This window comes from Nomascus leucogenys, chromosome 17 (assembly GCF_006542625.1).
Source record: "Nomascus leucogenys isolate Asia chromosome 17, Asia_NLE_v1, whole genome shotgun sequence".
Lineage (NCBI taxonomy): Eukaryota > Metazoa > Chordata > Mammalia > Primates > Hylobatidae > Nomascus > Nomascus leucogenys.
Window position 1 is genome coordinate 76,033,259 of NC_044397.1, and position 16,788 is coordinate 76,050,046.

Here is a 16,788-nt window from a genome sequence, read left to right on the forward strand (position 1 = left end):
GTTCTCTTTGTATATGTATGTTTAGTCCCCTGTAATAACGAATACTTCTAGATATTAACATTTCCTTGTTCCTTAGTGGACATAGGAAGCCTACCCAGCATGCTGGTCTTTGGCCAACACTGAGGATGTGGCTGTGGGAGAGCAGGCCCCTCTGGTGTTTCATCTTCACTTTTGCCCAAGGGTGTCTGTGATACCCATGGCTGGCTGGGGCCAGAGTAAACACTGGAGCTTGTAACAGAATTAAAGGTGAATGTTTCCAGGTAAAAAAATACATTAAATAAAAAATTAAAATGACTCTGTGGTTTCTGACTTCTGATTGGGCCTTAACTGATGCAGGTACCATTCTAAATCTTTCTCCAGCCCTGAGACACCAAGGGCTGGACATGTGGTCTGGCCTATGGAATGAGTGATAGAAAAGCCTCGGGAGGAAGGGCAGCCAGTCTTTCTATCTCAGCCCTATTCTGTCTGAGACCACAGGATTCCCTCATCTGTGCTTCATTCTTCTCCCTTGGCAGATCAACATGCTTTGCTTCTCCAGGCACTTGGCCAAGTATGGCCAACCTTTCATTTCCAAGTTTACCTGTCCTTGCATCATGTAGCCAACAGAGATTAACTAGTACCCATGGCTCCCACAGTCTGGATCACATCTTCTTCCTTGGTCCAGTGAGCTAAGACTGAAGGTGCCGGGTATTAGCCATGATATAAACATGGCTAGCAGGCTAGCCATGGATGAATGGAGACTCATTTCTTAGAGAAGGGGACATGGACTGGACAGATTTATTAAAATATATCTCAAAATATATCTAACACAGGTGGATACAAATCCACCAGCAATGCAACAAAGATTTGGAAATCACAGATAATTGTCTTCTTCAAACTGACTCCATCTTCTCTTTGCTACGTACTTAATGGCATCAGAGATATAGAAGAATAGAGGGTACCAGAGACAAAATAAAAAGAAAGTAGCTAAAGGTGGTGTTGTAGAGCACCACCCACAGGTATATTTGAACACTCTGCAGAAACTTTTGCATGCCTGATTTCCTTTTGGAAATGAAATAACATAGAGAGAAAGTAACTAACTTTTGCATCAAGAAGGGAAAGTAAGGTGTCTTCTCCACACCTCCCCGCATCTGCCCACTTCCCTATTCCTTATAAAGTATAACTTTCTGGCAGGAGGCACAAAGAGAACAGCCATAATATCTCATGAAGGAATGAGCCAGGTAGAAAGGTTAGAAAGGAGAAATTTAGGATTCTAATGGGGTGTAAGCTGGTACACATCAATGAGACAAGCCAAAACTTGATTAGAGTCGGGAGCTTGGGAATGATGCAAGGAGGCCTCAAAACAAAAACAGATTTTGAGGCTGGGTGCAGTGGCTCACGCCTATAATCCCAGTACGTTGTGAGGCCAAAGCAGGTGGATCACTTGAGGTCAGAAGTTCGAGACCAGCCTCGCCAACATGGTGAAACCCCGTCTCTAATAAAAATACAAAAATTAGCCAGGGGCTGTGGCAGGCGCCTGTAATCCCAGCCACTCCAGAGGCTGAGGCAGGAGAATCGCTTGCACCGGGAAGGTAGAGGTTGCCGTGAGCCAAGTCGTGCCATTGCACTCCAGCCTGGGTAACAAGAGCGAGACTCCATCTCAAAAACAAAAAACAAAAGAGATTTTGAAAAAATTAATTTTCTGTATCATCATACAGAAAATCATACATCACCATGGCAGCAATCATGGTAAAGGAAGATTTAGTGAGTAGTCAACACCAACCACTTGAAATAAAATTTCTTTGAAAAACATGAATATCTTTAGCAACTTGTGTGTATGTGCTGAGTGTGTGTGTGTAGAATTAAAATGTTATGCACCTATTTAACAATTCTAGTCACAAAATTAATTGCTTTAAATAAAAAGCTCTGCCTTGATTAATACCATTAGTGTAGCAGCTAAAGTATTAGCTGAACTGGGATCTGTATGGCAAAATGGGAGTCCATTTAAACATACTTGTGGGAATTTAAAGACATTTACTTGGGGTACTAATGACTTCAATTAAGGTAGAACACATTACTTAAACCAAGCAAATGATCAGCCTCTGCATATAGAAGTGTGAAGAGGGCCTTAATTAATTTACTAATTACACTGCTCATCTTAAGCAGTGCCATTGATTTGGATCTGTTAGTGGTTTAGTTGCTGTTTTCTCTAACCAAGCGTGGCATTCCTTATTGGAGATAGGAAGAAAGGGGTGGCTAGGGATATGTAACCAGTCCTGAAGATTGGCAGATGCCTGTCTACTTTAAGTGACTTTCTGGTCCAAACTGTTGCCCTAACACTGGTTGAGATTCCTAAAATTTCCTAGGGTCACGCCAATAAAGTCCTCTTATAAAATACAATCATGAGGCTGGGTGTGGTGGCTCACGCCTGTAATCTCAGCACTTTGGGAGGCTAAGGCAGGCAGATCATGAGGTTAAGAGTTCGAGACCAGCCTGCCCAACGTGGTGAAACCCCATCTCTACTAAAGACGCACACAAAAAAAATAGCTGGGCGTGGTGGTGCACACCTCTAATCCCAGCTACTCAGGAGGCTGAGGCAGGATAATCACTTGAACCTGAGAAGTAGAGGTTGCAGTGAGCTGAGATCGTGCTATTGCACTCCAGCATGGGCGACAGAATAAGACTCCATCTCAAAAAAAAAAAAAATACAATTATGTTTCTTAAAAGTACTGAAATTGGCAAGTTTTTAGCACCCCCCCCTTCCAATATATTAACTTACTGTTTCAGTGATATGCATATGGTCTAAGCAGAAGGTTATCTCTATTCTCTCTCTTTCTCTCTGATGCAAAGGAGGGCCTGGGGGATAAGGGCTGATGGAGGATGAGGGTGGAAAGGAAGACTCAGGGCAAAGGCGATGCTGTCCAGGGAGGGTATATCAATCTGGGGAACAATAGGGCAGACAGGATTTAGTACTAGTTTTGTTTCAATGAGTTTCACTTTCTTTGAATGACATTCCATTAAGACATGGAGTAGATTTTTCACCATCATTGTGAATAAGCAATGGAATTTGCTAATGTGAGAAATTGTGAAATTCTCTTTTGTAGAGATTCTGGCAGAATAGATAACTTCTTTCCTTCTGGGCCATTCCTTCTGGAAGAAACCCTGAGGAAAGAGTGTCCAAGTTCATGGATTGGTCACCAGGGGTCGCCAGAAGAATCGAAAGGGCTTCTGAGGCAAAGCCATAGTTGCTTCTTGTTCTCCAATAAAGGGCCCAGGTTTGTGGGACCCGCGGGCCGACCCTCTTCTGTTGCTAGGGAGACTTCTCACTTAAGTATTTAGGATTCCTTTGTTCTTTCTTTAATATTTAGAACTTTTTTGTCTGTTCCCTTTTAATCATCAGTTCTTGCTGCAGGACTCTGACCTTTAAGTCATTAGTAGAGGTTTTATTTTCTTCTTAAATATGTAGTATGAGGGGATTACTCATATTTTAGATCTCAGCTCAAATGTTACCCCACCACCAGAAGCCTTCTTTAAGTACTTAATCTAGTGTCTTTCCATTCCTCTTTCATATCACTCATTTATTTAGTTACTTGTTTATTGTCTTCCCACACCAGCAGAAAAATCATCAGAGCTGACGCTTAAATAGATGTGCCAGGAACTGTTCTCAGTGCTGTGCATATATCGACTCTAAAACTGCATGAAAACCTTAGGAGATAGACATTAATAGTATCTATATTTTCAATCAGAGGACGCTGAAACACAGAGGAGTTAAGAAACTTGCCCAAGGTCACAGAGCTATAAAATAGCATAGCTGGAATTCAAACCTTGGCATTCTGGCTCCAGAATCCATGCTCGTAACTATAAAGTATTCTGCCTGCTCATGGGTAGGAGGAGTTGGTCTGCATCCACAGCCTTAGACAATCCCTGTGAGTAGTTGGCATTGTATGTTAAATGAATTAATACATTGTGGTACATTCATAGAGTGCATAGTGTTGAGCAAAATAATGGTATGTATTGATATAAAGAGATCTTTACAACATATTGTTAAGTGAATACAGCATATGTAGAGTATAGCCTGATTCTATTTTTGGAAAAAAACGTGTGTATGTATATTGCATATATAATAGCTACAGGATATGTCTGTATGTGTATGTGTATGTGTAGAGGAGGACCATAGAGAAAAATCTGGAAGGGTAAACATAAGCATCTCCATGATCATCTCTAGGAAGTAGAATTTGTCAGGGAAGAGGGGCTTTTAAAAATACCTTCACTGAAAAAAAAGAAAACCTTTAGTTAAGAATAAGTACTGTTTTTATAATAGAAAAAGTTTTAAGAAAAATTTTAAAGCTTTTTTTTTTATTTTGAGACGGAGTCTCGCTCTGTCGCCCAGGCTGGAGTGCAGTGGTGCTATTTCGGCTCACTGCAAGCTCCGCCTCCTGGGTTCACACCATTCTTCTGCCTCAGCCTCCCGAGTAATTGGGACTACAGGCACCCGCCACCACGCCCATCTAATTTTTTGTATTTTTATTAGAGATGGGGTTTCACCGTGTTAGCGAGGATGGTTTCAATCTCCTGAACTTGTGATCCACCCGCCTCAGCCTCCCAAAGTGCTGGGATTACAGGCATGAGCCACCGCACCCGGCCACATTTTAAAGCTTTTGAAAATAAAAATGCATTAATTGTCTTGCTTCATACACTCTTGAATTACAACTTCAATATGATAAATGTTTTTAAATTCCTGAATTTTGTAATGCTGTAGATGAACTAAAGTGGTCATTTCTTCATTCGGTCTTAAGTATTGCAATGTGGTTTTGTTCAGGATGTCTTTTATTCTTTCCAAAGTTGAGAGCAGGTGAAAGGCTGCATTCTCACAATTGACAGCTGAATATATCACCCTAATGATTGTCACGTAATAACCTCATGCCATTACTATGGACATAATATTATACTGCATATCATGACATTTGATGCCATATTATATTACAAAAGTCTGCATGCTGTGACACAACTGACTCTTGGGCTTTTGGCATTGAACACATACACCTTTATTTTCCAGATCTGACTTTTACATTTTATTACAGATAAGGGTGACATTAGTTCACAGGTTGGTTGGCCCATCAAAGTAGAAAGATGTATGTGTGGGCTTTTCTTTAAAAACAGGCTTCTTCCAGGGTTGTTGAGCCTCATTCACCTCCTCCAGAAAAGTAAATCAGGAGCAAGGTCAGCTGAGGCTGGAGGTGTGTACACAGATCTTGTTATTTAAGCATTCCAAGAATGCAGTGTCCTGTGCTTCAAAGTTGTCTAATAAAGATGTTTGGCACTGAGGTGTTTGACTTGACTTTGTAGTGTGGGCTCTCAGGTTCAGGCTATTTTTCTGAGTCCAGAGGTCCGGTTCATTGTGCCAGGTCACAGGAAGGGACATGGAAGGCCAAGGGAGGATAGGGTGGAGGATAGGGGCGGACAGGCTGGAGACCAGAGGCCTGAGATATTTAGAGGGCAAACTCTCCATCCACCTTCAGACCCTCAGCGCCGCCTGCACATTAGAACCACCTGGGAGCTTTTGAGAAAGACTGATGAGGCCTCCTCCCCACAGACCAATGGAATTGGAATCTCTGGGATTTGGGCCTAGGCAGTAGTATAAAAATACTACTCTCCAAAAGAGAAAAGCTCTCCAAAATATTTTAATGAGCACATTGCAGCTTCTGGGAGTTCACATGTAGTTTAGGAAGGAAGTGGGGCTGGATATCCGCTGGAATCAGTTGGACTTGCAGCATCTCACATTCCCTGGGAGGCTGGGAAGAGCAGGGACTACCTTCCACCCAGATCCCATTGTTTTTCCACCTCTTATATGTGTAATTTGCTCCTACTGCTGAGTGAATACAAGTGGAAGGCAGTACTGCTGAGTGGATCTGAGAGGAGATAAAAATCACTTATTTAAACAAAACACAATTAGCTCCACAGGCAGGTTGGGGCAGAGCTGGTTATTTTTATTCAGCACATTAGAGTTTACAACATCATTTCACGTACATTTGCTCCTCAGAGCCTTCAAGCAATCCTGTGAGGCAGGCATTATGGTCATTTGACAGATGAGGAAACTGAGGGCCAGGATGGCACAGCTGTTATGTGGGCAACTGGAACCACAGCCTGTCTGGCTCCCAATTGCAGGGCTCACTCTGCTTCCAAGCAGCAGCTTAAAAAGGCTGTCATTGATTTTCATTTTTTCTGCTTTGACTTATTATTACTATTATTTGAGACAGAATCTTGTTCTGTTGCCCAGGCTGAAGTGTAGTGGCATGATCTCGGCTCACTGCAACCTCTGCCTCCCAGGTTCAGGTGATTCTCCTGCCTCAGCCTCTCTAGTAGCTAGGATTACAGGCACCTGCCACCATGCCCAGCTAATTTTTGTATTTTTAGTAGAGATGCGGTTTCACCATATTGGCCAGGCTGGTCTCGAACTCCTGACCTCAGGTGATCTGCCTGCCTCAGCCTCCCAAAGTGCTGGGATTATAGGCATGAGCCACCATGCCCAGCCTCTGCTTTGACTTATAAAACAAAACCCTCATTCTGTTGACTTGTTCATAGACACTTCAATGCTTGAGGCAGGGGGAATAACTAGTGAAACTAATCAGGGAAGTTGTGGGCTACAGGAGTGGGAAAAAAACCACCACACAGCCCACTTTCCTATTCTGTCATTTACAGATAGATTGTGTTCAAGCCATCTACAAATTCCTCGTGATTATCTATTATAGCAATAGCTAATATTTGGAGAACACATACTATGAAGCCGAGGTTTATGAAAAGGAATTCATTTAATCCTCCCAGCAAGCATACAGTGTAGCTATTATTATTGATCTTTTTTTAATTTTAATTTTATTTATTATTATTATTATTTTTTTGAGATGGAGTTTCGCTCTTGTTGCCCAGGCTGGAGTGCAATGGTGCAATCTTGGCTCACCGCGATGTCCACTTCCCGGGTTCAAGCGATTCTCCTGCCTTAGCCTCCCAAGTAGCTGGTATTACAGATGCGTGCCACCAGGCCCAGCTAATTTTTTTGTATTTTTAGTAGAGACGGGGTTTCTCCATGTTGGTCAGGCTGGTCTCGAACTCTTGACCTCTGGTGATCTGCCCGCCTCAGCCTCCCAAAGTGCTGGGATTACAGGCATGAGCCACCATGCCTGGCCCATTGATCCCATTTTTATAGGTGGGGAAACTGAGATCCAGATTGCTTAGGCAACTTGCCCAAAGTTACACACTGGTGGGTAGTAAAGCCTAGATTTGAATCCAAACAGTTTGGGGCAAGAGCTTCCACGCTTATTTGTCATATAATACTGCACTGACCCCTGGAGCTTCAGGCCTGCTCATCAGAGGCCCCAGTCGGACTCTGGGCTTCTACCATTTCTACCTGTTTCCTTAGTCATAATAATCATTTATATTTATTGTGCTTTTATCTTACATTAGGCATTGTTCCAAGGGCTTTAATTATGTCGTTTAATTTGTTAACGCTCAAGAATGAGCCCGAGAGGTGGCACCTCATAGGAAGGATGTGCCCCAGCTCATGGCCATTCTTACCAGCACCTATCTTGTAGCAGGTCCCCCTGAGCCCCTTTCCAAAGCCGCGAAGGACTCTGTCAGGCTCTTGGTGACTGGGAAAGAGGAGTTCCTCTATGCTCTCTGTGGCCGTGGTTAGAACTCTGCTCAGCTCTTCCTGCAGGTCTTGGCGGTGGCATCCCAGTCACCTTCTCTTCAGTCAGTCTTGCCTTCTGCCTCAGCCTTCTCCCGCCATCCAGGTCAATGGAACGCATCCACTCAGACTTTCCAATGACACCTTGATTTGTCTGTATAGCCAGGCCAAGTCAGAGGTGGTGGGCTTTTATTCTGGGCTGAAGCCAGGGGATCCTTGCTGACTAACCATTCAACGAGCCATGCCATCATGCAAGGGCCCGCTGTTAGGTCCTGCTAGAAGCCAAGCAGGGGAGCCAAGGAGAGCTTTTTTCAGGTGGTTCTGGAGGATTCGCCTGGTGACTGTGCCTTCCTCCCTTTCTAGGTCTGTTCTGGTGAGAGGGTTTCCCTTGTCATTTCCCTCGTGCACAGCTCTGCTCTCTGGCTCTGCTCCTGGCTAGATCCTTCTCAGTTTTCAGGGCTCAGGGCAGCGCTCAGACCTCATTGAAGCCTTCGCTAATCACCTTCTCCTTTTCAGCCTCCAATGACTCTTAAACCACCTATATTTCCTTTTCACACTCTCCAATCATTGTCTTTATGTATTTATTTGAGACAGAGTTTTGCTCTTGTTGCCCAGGCTTGAGTACAGTGGTGCTATCTCAGCTCACTGCAACCTCTGCCTCCCTGGTTCAAGGGATTCTCCTGCCTCAGCCTCCCAAGTAGCTGGGATTACAGGCACCCACCACCATGCCCAGCTAATTTTTTGTATTTTTAGTGGAGATGGGGTTTTGCCATGTTGGTCAGGCTAGTCTTGAACTCCCGAACTAAGGTGATCCACCTGCCTTGGCCTCCCAAAGTGCTGGGATTACAGGCATGAGTCACCGCACCCGGCCTTGTCTTTATTTCTTACTTAATGCCTATATTGCCCATGCAATTCTAAGTTCCAAGAGGACATGCGTTTTCTTCTTCACTCAATGTTCTGTGTACCTAGCTCCTGGCACTATGCCTGGCCCATAATGGGTGCTCAATAAATACACATTGAATGAAATAGTTGAAAAAGTCTCTGTCATTGAAGGTGATGGTATTGACACTACGGCCAGTAGCTCATTTTCAACATCACTGCCCTGCCAATACCCTTTTCTAGTTTATGTCTCCCACATCTCCTAAATAAATCTGCACCTTGTTCAGGGTTTTGTCATTGTTATTTGCATTGGCTAAAGTCCCCTGAGGCCTGTCTGCTCCTCCTCATTTTCCACCAGGTTGAATGAAGTTGTCCTGGTCTCTATGGACACGTTCTTTTTTTTTTTTTTTTTTTTTTGAGGCAGAGTCTTGCTGTGTCACCCAGGCTGGAGTGCAGTGGCGTAATCTTGGCTTACTGCAACCTTTGTCTCCAGGGTTTGAGCGAATCTCCTGTCTCTGCCTCCCAAGTAGCTCGGGTTACAGGCATGTGCCACCACGCCCGGCTAACTTTTTGTATTTTTAGTAGAGACAGGGTTTCACCATGTTGGTCAGGCTGGTCTCGAACTCCTGACCTCAGGTGATCCACCTGCCTTGGCCTCCCAAAGTGCTGGGATTACAGGCGTGAGCCACCGTGCCCAGCTGTGAACATGTTCTTAGTGAATAAAATCAGAAAGGCGTTTGGGCTGTCAGTGCAGAAGGAAAAGTGTCACTGAGAATGGATTCTTTGTTGTGCCTCTGTTGGGAATAGATGTGTTAAATGGAAGAGTCCCAAATTTTAGTTTAAACAGCTAAAAATATATAACCATGCCTTAGGCAGTATGCTAGATGTCTGGCAGCATGCACAAGCCAAGCATCTACATTTAAGGAGCCTTCTATCTCTTGGTAGGAAAAGGCTTGACTGCATGATAAGAAGACACCAGCATATGAGGCACAGCCTCATTCAAAGAACCAAAGATGATCAGTATTTTGCTTATAGTGGAGAGTGGTTACTGAGGTCTGGGGAGGTTTTGTGGGATTTAGTCACAGCCCTGTAACACAGAGAGGATTTGGGTAAGTTTGCTTGTGTGTGTTCTGTAGCCTCAGTGAGTGTTCTGTGTGGTCACTGGTTTTACTGTTTCCTCTAGATACAGCCAGAAGATGCCCCAGTAGTTCTCTGGCTACAGGGTGGGCCGGGAGGTTCATCCATGTTTGGACTCTTTGTGGAACATGGGCCTTATGTTGTCACAAGTAACATGACCTGTAAGTATCCCTTGCACTATATTTCCTATAGAATCTTTCATCTGAGCCTCATATCTGCTCCAAAACTAATTTAGAGTAAACACTGAACCACTATGAATAGCTTAACCATTCCAGATTATCAAAACACAACTTTCTGGCAGTGTCCATCTGAGAAGGAGAAGCCTCGGGGTGAGTGTCCTGACCGGGCTGCTTTCTCCCTTGAAATTTGGGTGAAAAGTTCTAATCCACTTTCTTGCAGTCTGCTGCTGACTCAAGCATTCTGGGTTTGCAAAACAGTTGGTATTTATTACTATTTGGGACAGCTCTTTGCAGTGGACTAATGGGTGGAATTATATTCTTAATTACTCACATGAACTAAACACTTTATGGTTCAGTCACACTCATGATCTGATAACTTGGAAGCAAGACGCTATTCCAGGTGGGGGCTGAGGCAGAGGAAGGATAAAGAAAGAGCAACATCTGGCTGTCACTAAGTTTACCTTTATCTCATTTTGGTTTTTTTTTTTAATTTTGTTTACTTCCCCTGGGTCAGAATTTGGAGTGTGAGCCAGTTTGTGACTCAGTATAAAGGCTTATGTGCCAGTTTTGTTGAAGTAGTTCTGTTCAAGAGATGGAGCATTAAGGATGATTGATTTAATTGGACATATGGATATTACTGCAGAGGTGGTTGGTGGGTGTTTTTTCATGAACCAGCTTTGTTCCAAGCTTTTGTTGGGTTTTGTTTCCAAGCTTTATCTCAGGTGTAGAAACACTCTGGGCTGGGGGAAAGTGAAGGAGAGGAGTGGAGAGGGTAAAGGTGCAGGTGCCTGTTCCCCACCATGAGAGTGTGCAGTGCTGTTAGAGGGTACACCAACAGCTCACGAGGACCAGCGGGTGTGTTGGGCTTCTGACCACCATGAGGCCTCGGTGGAATGCTTGTCCACAACTCTATCTCACCCCTCTTCTCTGTTTTCACAGTGCGTGACAGAGACTTCCCCTGGACCACAACGCTCTCCATGCTTTACATTGACAATCCAGTAAGTCCAGGATGACCCTGTGAGCTGTCAGTGCTGGCCTCTCCTGTCTTTTATTTTTTCCTTTTTATTAAGTACATTTAAAAAATAGATTTAGTTTTTCCTTTTCAAAATAGAATTTAATCTGTAAAATTAAAACCATTTTGAGATTTAGTTTTTCTGTTAACATGTGTAATCATATCGGAGTTTGGCAATTTTCCTTGCTGCCTTCTCTCATTTCCTCATTTTTTTATTTTTTTCTATTGAGATGGAGTCTCGCTCTGTCGCCCAGGCTGGCAGCTCACTGCAACCTCCGCCTCCCCGGTTCAACCCGGTTTTCCTGCCTCAGCCTCCCAAGTAGCTGGGATTATGGGCACGTGCCACCACACCTGGCTGATTTTTGTATTTTTAGTAGAGATGGGAGCGTGGGGTGGGAGTGTTCACCATGTTAGCCAGTCTGGTCTCAAACTCCTGACCTCAGGTGATCCACCTGCCTTGGCCTCCCAAAATGATAAGATTACAGGTGTGAGCCACCATGCTTGGCCCATTTCCTTATTTTTAATCCTATGAGATGTCCTGTTCACTGAATTAGATAACCCAGGAGGAGGAGTTCATTTGTTTTCACTAACAGTTTGGGTTCCCTATATCACAGGTTATTATATAATGTCAGAACTTCTAATCTTTCACAATCATCTAATCTTTCACATAGAGTTATAGATATAAAAAGTCAAAATGGGTCTCCACTTATTTTTTTTTTTAATTTTTATTTTTTTGAGATGAATCTCGCTCTGTCACCCAGACTAGAGTGCAGTTGCGCCATCTCAGCTCACTGCAACCTCCACTTCCCAGGTTGAAGCAATTCTCCTGCCTCAGCCTCCTGAGTAGCTGGGATTACAGGCTTGCGCCACCATGCCTGGCTAACTTTTGTATTTTTAGTAGAGATGGGATTTCACCACATTGGCCAGGCTGGTCTTGAACTCCTGACCTCAAGTGATCTGCCTGCCTCAGCCTCCCAAAGTGCTGGGATTATAGGAGTGAGCTACTGCTCCTGGCCTCCTTCACTTGTTAAGACAAGCAACATGCTTCATCTCTGGACAAAAAGTGATACTCTCCTTGGGGAGGTCTTCTGATATTGGTTCTATTAAGGTGCAAAATAGGGGAGAAACTTAGGGTCAGCTTCTACAGATTTGGAGTATCTTTGCCCTCTTAACTAGAATCTTTAACTTCTCTCACTTTTCAGATGGTCCAAAAGAACACAAATAAAAGGGGAAAAAAATGTCAACATGCTCATTCCCCCACCTTTGTTTTGTCAGCCTTCCATTTTCCTTGTCCATAACTGTATATTTAAATAAAAGATGAATTAAACATCCTTGGGTGTTTGGAAAAAACAAAAACACAAAAATCTTTATACCAGATAGGGAGTGCATTCCTTATGCAAATTGTTGACATAAAAATAGTAGCTTCTTCTTTTGAATTTGCAGTTCAGTTGTCTGTGAACTTCTAGGTATAAGAAAATATTAGTTTAAAATTAGTCTTAATTATGTGAAAACTCCTTACCTACTGAAGATGAAATGGCTTAATGGCCATATTTCTCACAAATAAAGACAAGAAGGGGGAGGAGGAGGAGGAAGAAGAAGAGGAAGACAACATACAACTACTTTTTCTCCAGCCTAGAGAGTTTCTTTCTTTTTTTTTTGGAGACGGAGTCTCGCTTGGTCACCCAGGCTGGAATGCAGTGGCATGATCTCAGCTCACTGCAATCTCCGCCTCCCGGGCTCAGGTGATTCTTATGCCTCAGCCTCCTGAGTAGCTGCGATTACAGGCGCCCGCCATCATGCCCGGCTAATTTTCGCATTTTTAGTAGAAACGGGGTTTCGCCAGGCTGGTCTCAAACTCCGGACCTCAGGTGTTCCGCCCACCTCGGCCTCCCAAAGTGCTGGGATTACAGAAGTGAGCCACTGCGCCAACCAAGAGTTTCTTCTTGGCAGGACAGAGCCATGCACTCTCCAGGTTTCAGAGAGGAGACAACTTTGGATCTTTTGATACTGTAGCAGGGGATGGAAAAGATGAATCCTTCTTCCTTAAATCAACATCTGGCAGGGTCTCCACTGAGGACCAGGACAGCTCAGCCACTGACCCCAGGGCAAAGCTCTGTGTTGCTGTTTTATTTGGGCTTTAGGGGGTGGAGAGAATAGGTGGCACCAAGCATCCTCCTGGGAGGAGGGCTAAAGGCATAGGGGGGCAATGGCAAAAATCTGAAGTCTGAGCTTGGCCTTTGGAACAAGGTCACCTTCCAGTGTGGGACCTCTCTGCAGGTCCCTAAGGCATGTGTTTCTCTGTGTTTATACGTGCTTGTTTATTTCTCCTGCAGGTGGGCACAGGCTTCAGTTTTACTGATGATACCCACGGATATGCAGTCAGTGAGGATGATGTAGCACGGGATTTATACAGGTAAAATGCTCCTGCTTTCTCTTGGCCTTCCTAAGACCAAACATTTTTCTATCTCAATAGGAAAGTTATTCTAGTGTTGGAATTATTATTGACTGAGCCTTATAGTCCAATTCCTGAAGATAATTAAAGGATATTTTCACATCCACACACACAGAGCAGAATTTTCCAATTAAAGATTATTTTTTAAACTTTTCAACCAGACATCTGAAAGGTTTCTACTTGTTTTCCAAATTCGTATTTAACTTTGCATTTGCAGGGAGACAACATCTTTTCAGATATTTGTTTGTTTCTCAGGATGCTTCTTTTTGTGGCTTTTGGATGCAATTTTTTATTTTTTGCTTCTATTTCATGACTTTTCCAGGCTGAAAACTTAGCTTGTTAGTCTCTAATATTCTCCCTTCTTCTTATGAAAGTTTTCTTTTGCTTAAAAAAAAAAGGAAAAATGTAAAGTTGTAAGTCTGGCCAAACAGTGTCCATATAATTTCTGCCTTTTTTTACCCATATAAATCATTGCTATTTTTAGCATTTTTAAAAAAGCAAGTGACCTTTCTTATTTGGTCAGATTTTTCCAGTCTACAAATTATTACTAGAGACCAAGTCCTAGATTCTTTCTGGTCACTAGGGCACCACTTTATGTATTATAATAATTAACTAAAAGAACCCTAGTGGCCAGAAGGAGTTAACTAGCTCCCTACCCCACACCTCCACCAAGCACTCTGTTAATTACTACCAATCCCCAAAGCGAAAGTGCATCTAATAGGAGTCAGAGTTTGCTGATCTCTGACTAAAAGCTTTCCATTTTACTTTTCTTTCTGTCTGAGGCAGATAAGTGGCTGGGGGAGAGAAGAAAGAACTACTTCCAAGCCCCTTTCCCAAAGATCTCTCCCTCTGCCCACCCAGAAAAGAATATGGCTGTTGTCTTCTCCGCTTTTTTCACGTGTTCCATGATTCGATCACTTCTATTCAGTTTCTAGGGGGATGCCCAGGACCCCACACTTCTGCTCTCACATACAGTGGGGTCCTAGGGACATATCTGCCAAGATGCTGGCGGGATGTTCCCCAGCACCTCCTCCCCTTCCCTCCACAGAGGTAACGGACGGCAGTCCTCCTCACAGGCTTCTTCAGAGCCAGGGCCAGGGCTCTCTTGGCGCTGTGTGCTCTCTTTCTTCAGATTAGAAACCTACTCCCTGCCCCCACCTCCCATCCCTCTTTGGTTTAAATCCAAACAAGCTCAGTGGTTAACTAGCAAACACCCTGAGGGCAGAGGTTCTGTACTGAAGAGATGCATCGGGCCCCCTCTAAGACAGAGCATCACTGCCAGGCCATGTCTGTCTCTCCTTCCCCTCCCCCAAAGACGGTTACAGCTTCCAGTTGCCCTTCCATATGGGGATGTCAACTGCTGACATGTGGTCCGTCTCCTCTTTCCTGACGTGTAAAGGGAACCTATTTCAAAGCATCCATTGTTTATAGCTGTTGTAGTTCTTTTTGCTTCGGGCTCTTAGAACTGGAAAATAGCTAATCAAGGGTAGTGCAGAAAACTGATTTCAGCTGTTTCCTTTATAGTTTACACTATTTGTTTCCCTTTGTGACCACATTCTTCTCTCCAGCTCTCCAGATGGGTGTTTGGAATAAGAGGGTCGCTTCGAAACCTGCAAATGGGCTACTACAGGTTTAAAGAGTGGAGCTTACATTTTCTCCCTTTGAAAACCAACTTTCTTTTTTCAGAAAATCTCATTCTTTTTGACTATTAATAGTGCATGGCTATAAGGAGACATTTACCATTCACAGTTTTGCTGCTTTTGTGTTTGGAAATAAAACTTTTTCACAAACAAGATGTTAAAATACTCTCCCTCTTTTCTTATTTGGAATGTGCTATTAGTCACAATGCCTCTCTGGTTTAAAACAAATTATGAAATGTATTAACTTTGATTTGGAGTACACTAGCTAGTGCCACTCTCCTTCTGCCATTGTTTGCCAATTGCCTATTATGTGCCAGCTGCTGTTCTTGGTTCTGGTGAGACAGTAGTAAGCAGTCCTCAAAGCCCCTGCCCTCCTGGTGCTCAGTCTAGTGGTGGACCTATAGTTATTTTCTTAGCAGCCAAATGGAAGTGCTACTATAGTTTTCTCTTACATGTTGGTTTGCAATGGGAAATGATATGTAGTGTTGCTAAACAAAGCTTCATAGCAATGCAGCTAGGAAGCAGGCTTCCTATATGAAATGAGAAAACTCTGTGTCCTATGCCAGGTGGAGAGGATCATGGCTCAGCCTCGCTAGATGTAGAATGAATGCAGAAGAGGCTCCCCTCACGGGCTCCAACAGAGCAGCACTGCCAGGATTCCTGTTGCTGAGCTTGTATCGGTCCAGTGCAAGGCAGATGAGCCCCAAAGTGGGGCTTAGCCTGTGAGGGGTTTTGGCTTTGCCCAGGAAAGAATTCAAGGGTGGCCAGGTGTGGTGGCTCACACCTGTAATCCCAGCACTTTGGGAGGCCGAGGCAGGCAGATCACCTGATGTCAGGAGTTCCAGACCAGCCTGACCAACATGGAGAAACCCCGTCTCTACTAAAAATAGAAAAATTAGCTGGGCTTGGTGGTGCATGCCTGTAATCCCAGCTACTTGGGAGGCTGAGGCAGGAGAATCGCTTGAACCCAGGAGGCAGAGGTTGAGGTGAGCTGAGATCACACCATTGCACTCCAGCCTGGGCAACAAGAGTGAAACTCCGTCTCAATTAAAAAAAAAAAAAAAGGGAATTCAAGGGTGAGATGGAGGTAGAAGAAAACAGCTTTATTGAAGGGGCAGTGTTACAGCTCCGTGTCTGCTCCTGCAGGGCTACTGCCTAGTCCGAGTAGCAGCTTAGGGCAATTTTGCAGTCATACTTAAACCCACTTTTAATTACATGCAGATTAAGGGTTGGTTCATGCAGAATTTTCTAGGGAATGGATAGTAGCTTTTGAGTCTTTGGGTCATTGCCATGGAAAGGGGTGGTAACGCCTGGGTGTTGCCATCACAGTGGTAAACTGACATGGCCCACTGATAGGCATGTCTTATGGAAAGCTGCTTCCGCCCAGGCCCTGTCTTAGCTAGTCCTCAGTTTGATCCAGTGTCCAAGCCCTACCTTTGTAGTTGAGTCCCACCTCCTACCTCAAGTCCACTGCCAGTGACTGTAGGTACACTTTGCTTGGCATTTGTTGGTATGGAGCTTTTGCTTAGATTATCTGAAACTCGATTATCCTGAATGTTGCTTGTGTTTATGATTATGCTTCTGACTCCATTAGAACCGACCAGATTCCAGTGCTGTCTTTGGGTCTACAGTGCATGATCATGTCCACTCACCTTTTCTGCCCTGCATCCACCCAATCTCTGTTTAAAAACGTATTTGTGGAATAATTTTCTCCTAGTCATTCTTCCTCGCAATCTGTTTCTCTTTTTGGTCCTTTAAGGTACCTTTCTGCAAGCAGAGAGCCCTTAACTAAAATTCTGTTTATGAGACAAGTCCTTGGCACAATGCCA

The 16,788-nt window shown here is 43.9% G+C and overlaps 1 protein-coding gene across 6 annotated transcripts in view; it reads left to right on the forward strand.

Annotated features, from left to right (window-relative positions):
• Positions 1 to 16,788, forward strand: part of CPVL (carboxypeptidase vitellogenic like) — a 273,787-nt gene that overhangs the window by 90,448 nt on the left and 166,551 nt on the right. For all 6 annotated transcript variants that reach the window (XM_030797327.1, XM_030797326.1, XM_030797324.1 and 3 more), the window contains exons 6-8: positions 9,723 to 9,837; positions 10,795 to 10,853; positions 13,201 to 13,280. In XM_030797327.1, the coding sequence (XP_030653187.1) occupies positions 9,723 to 9,837; positions 10,795 to 10,853; positions 13,201 to 13,280 (254 nt within the window). The remainder of the gene's footprint in view (positions 1 to 9,722; positions 9,838 to 10,794; positions 10,854 to 13,200; positions 13,281 to 16,788) is intronic.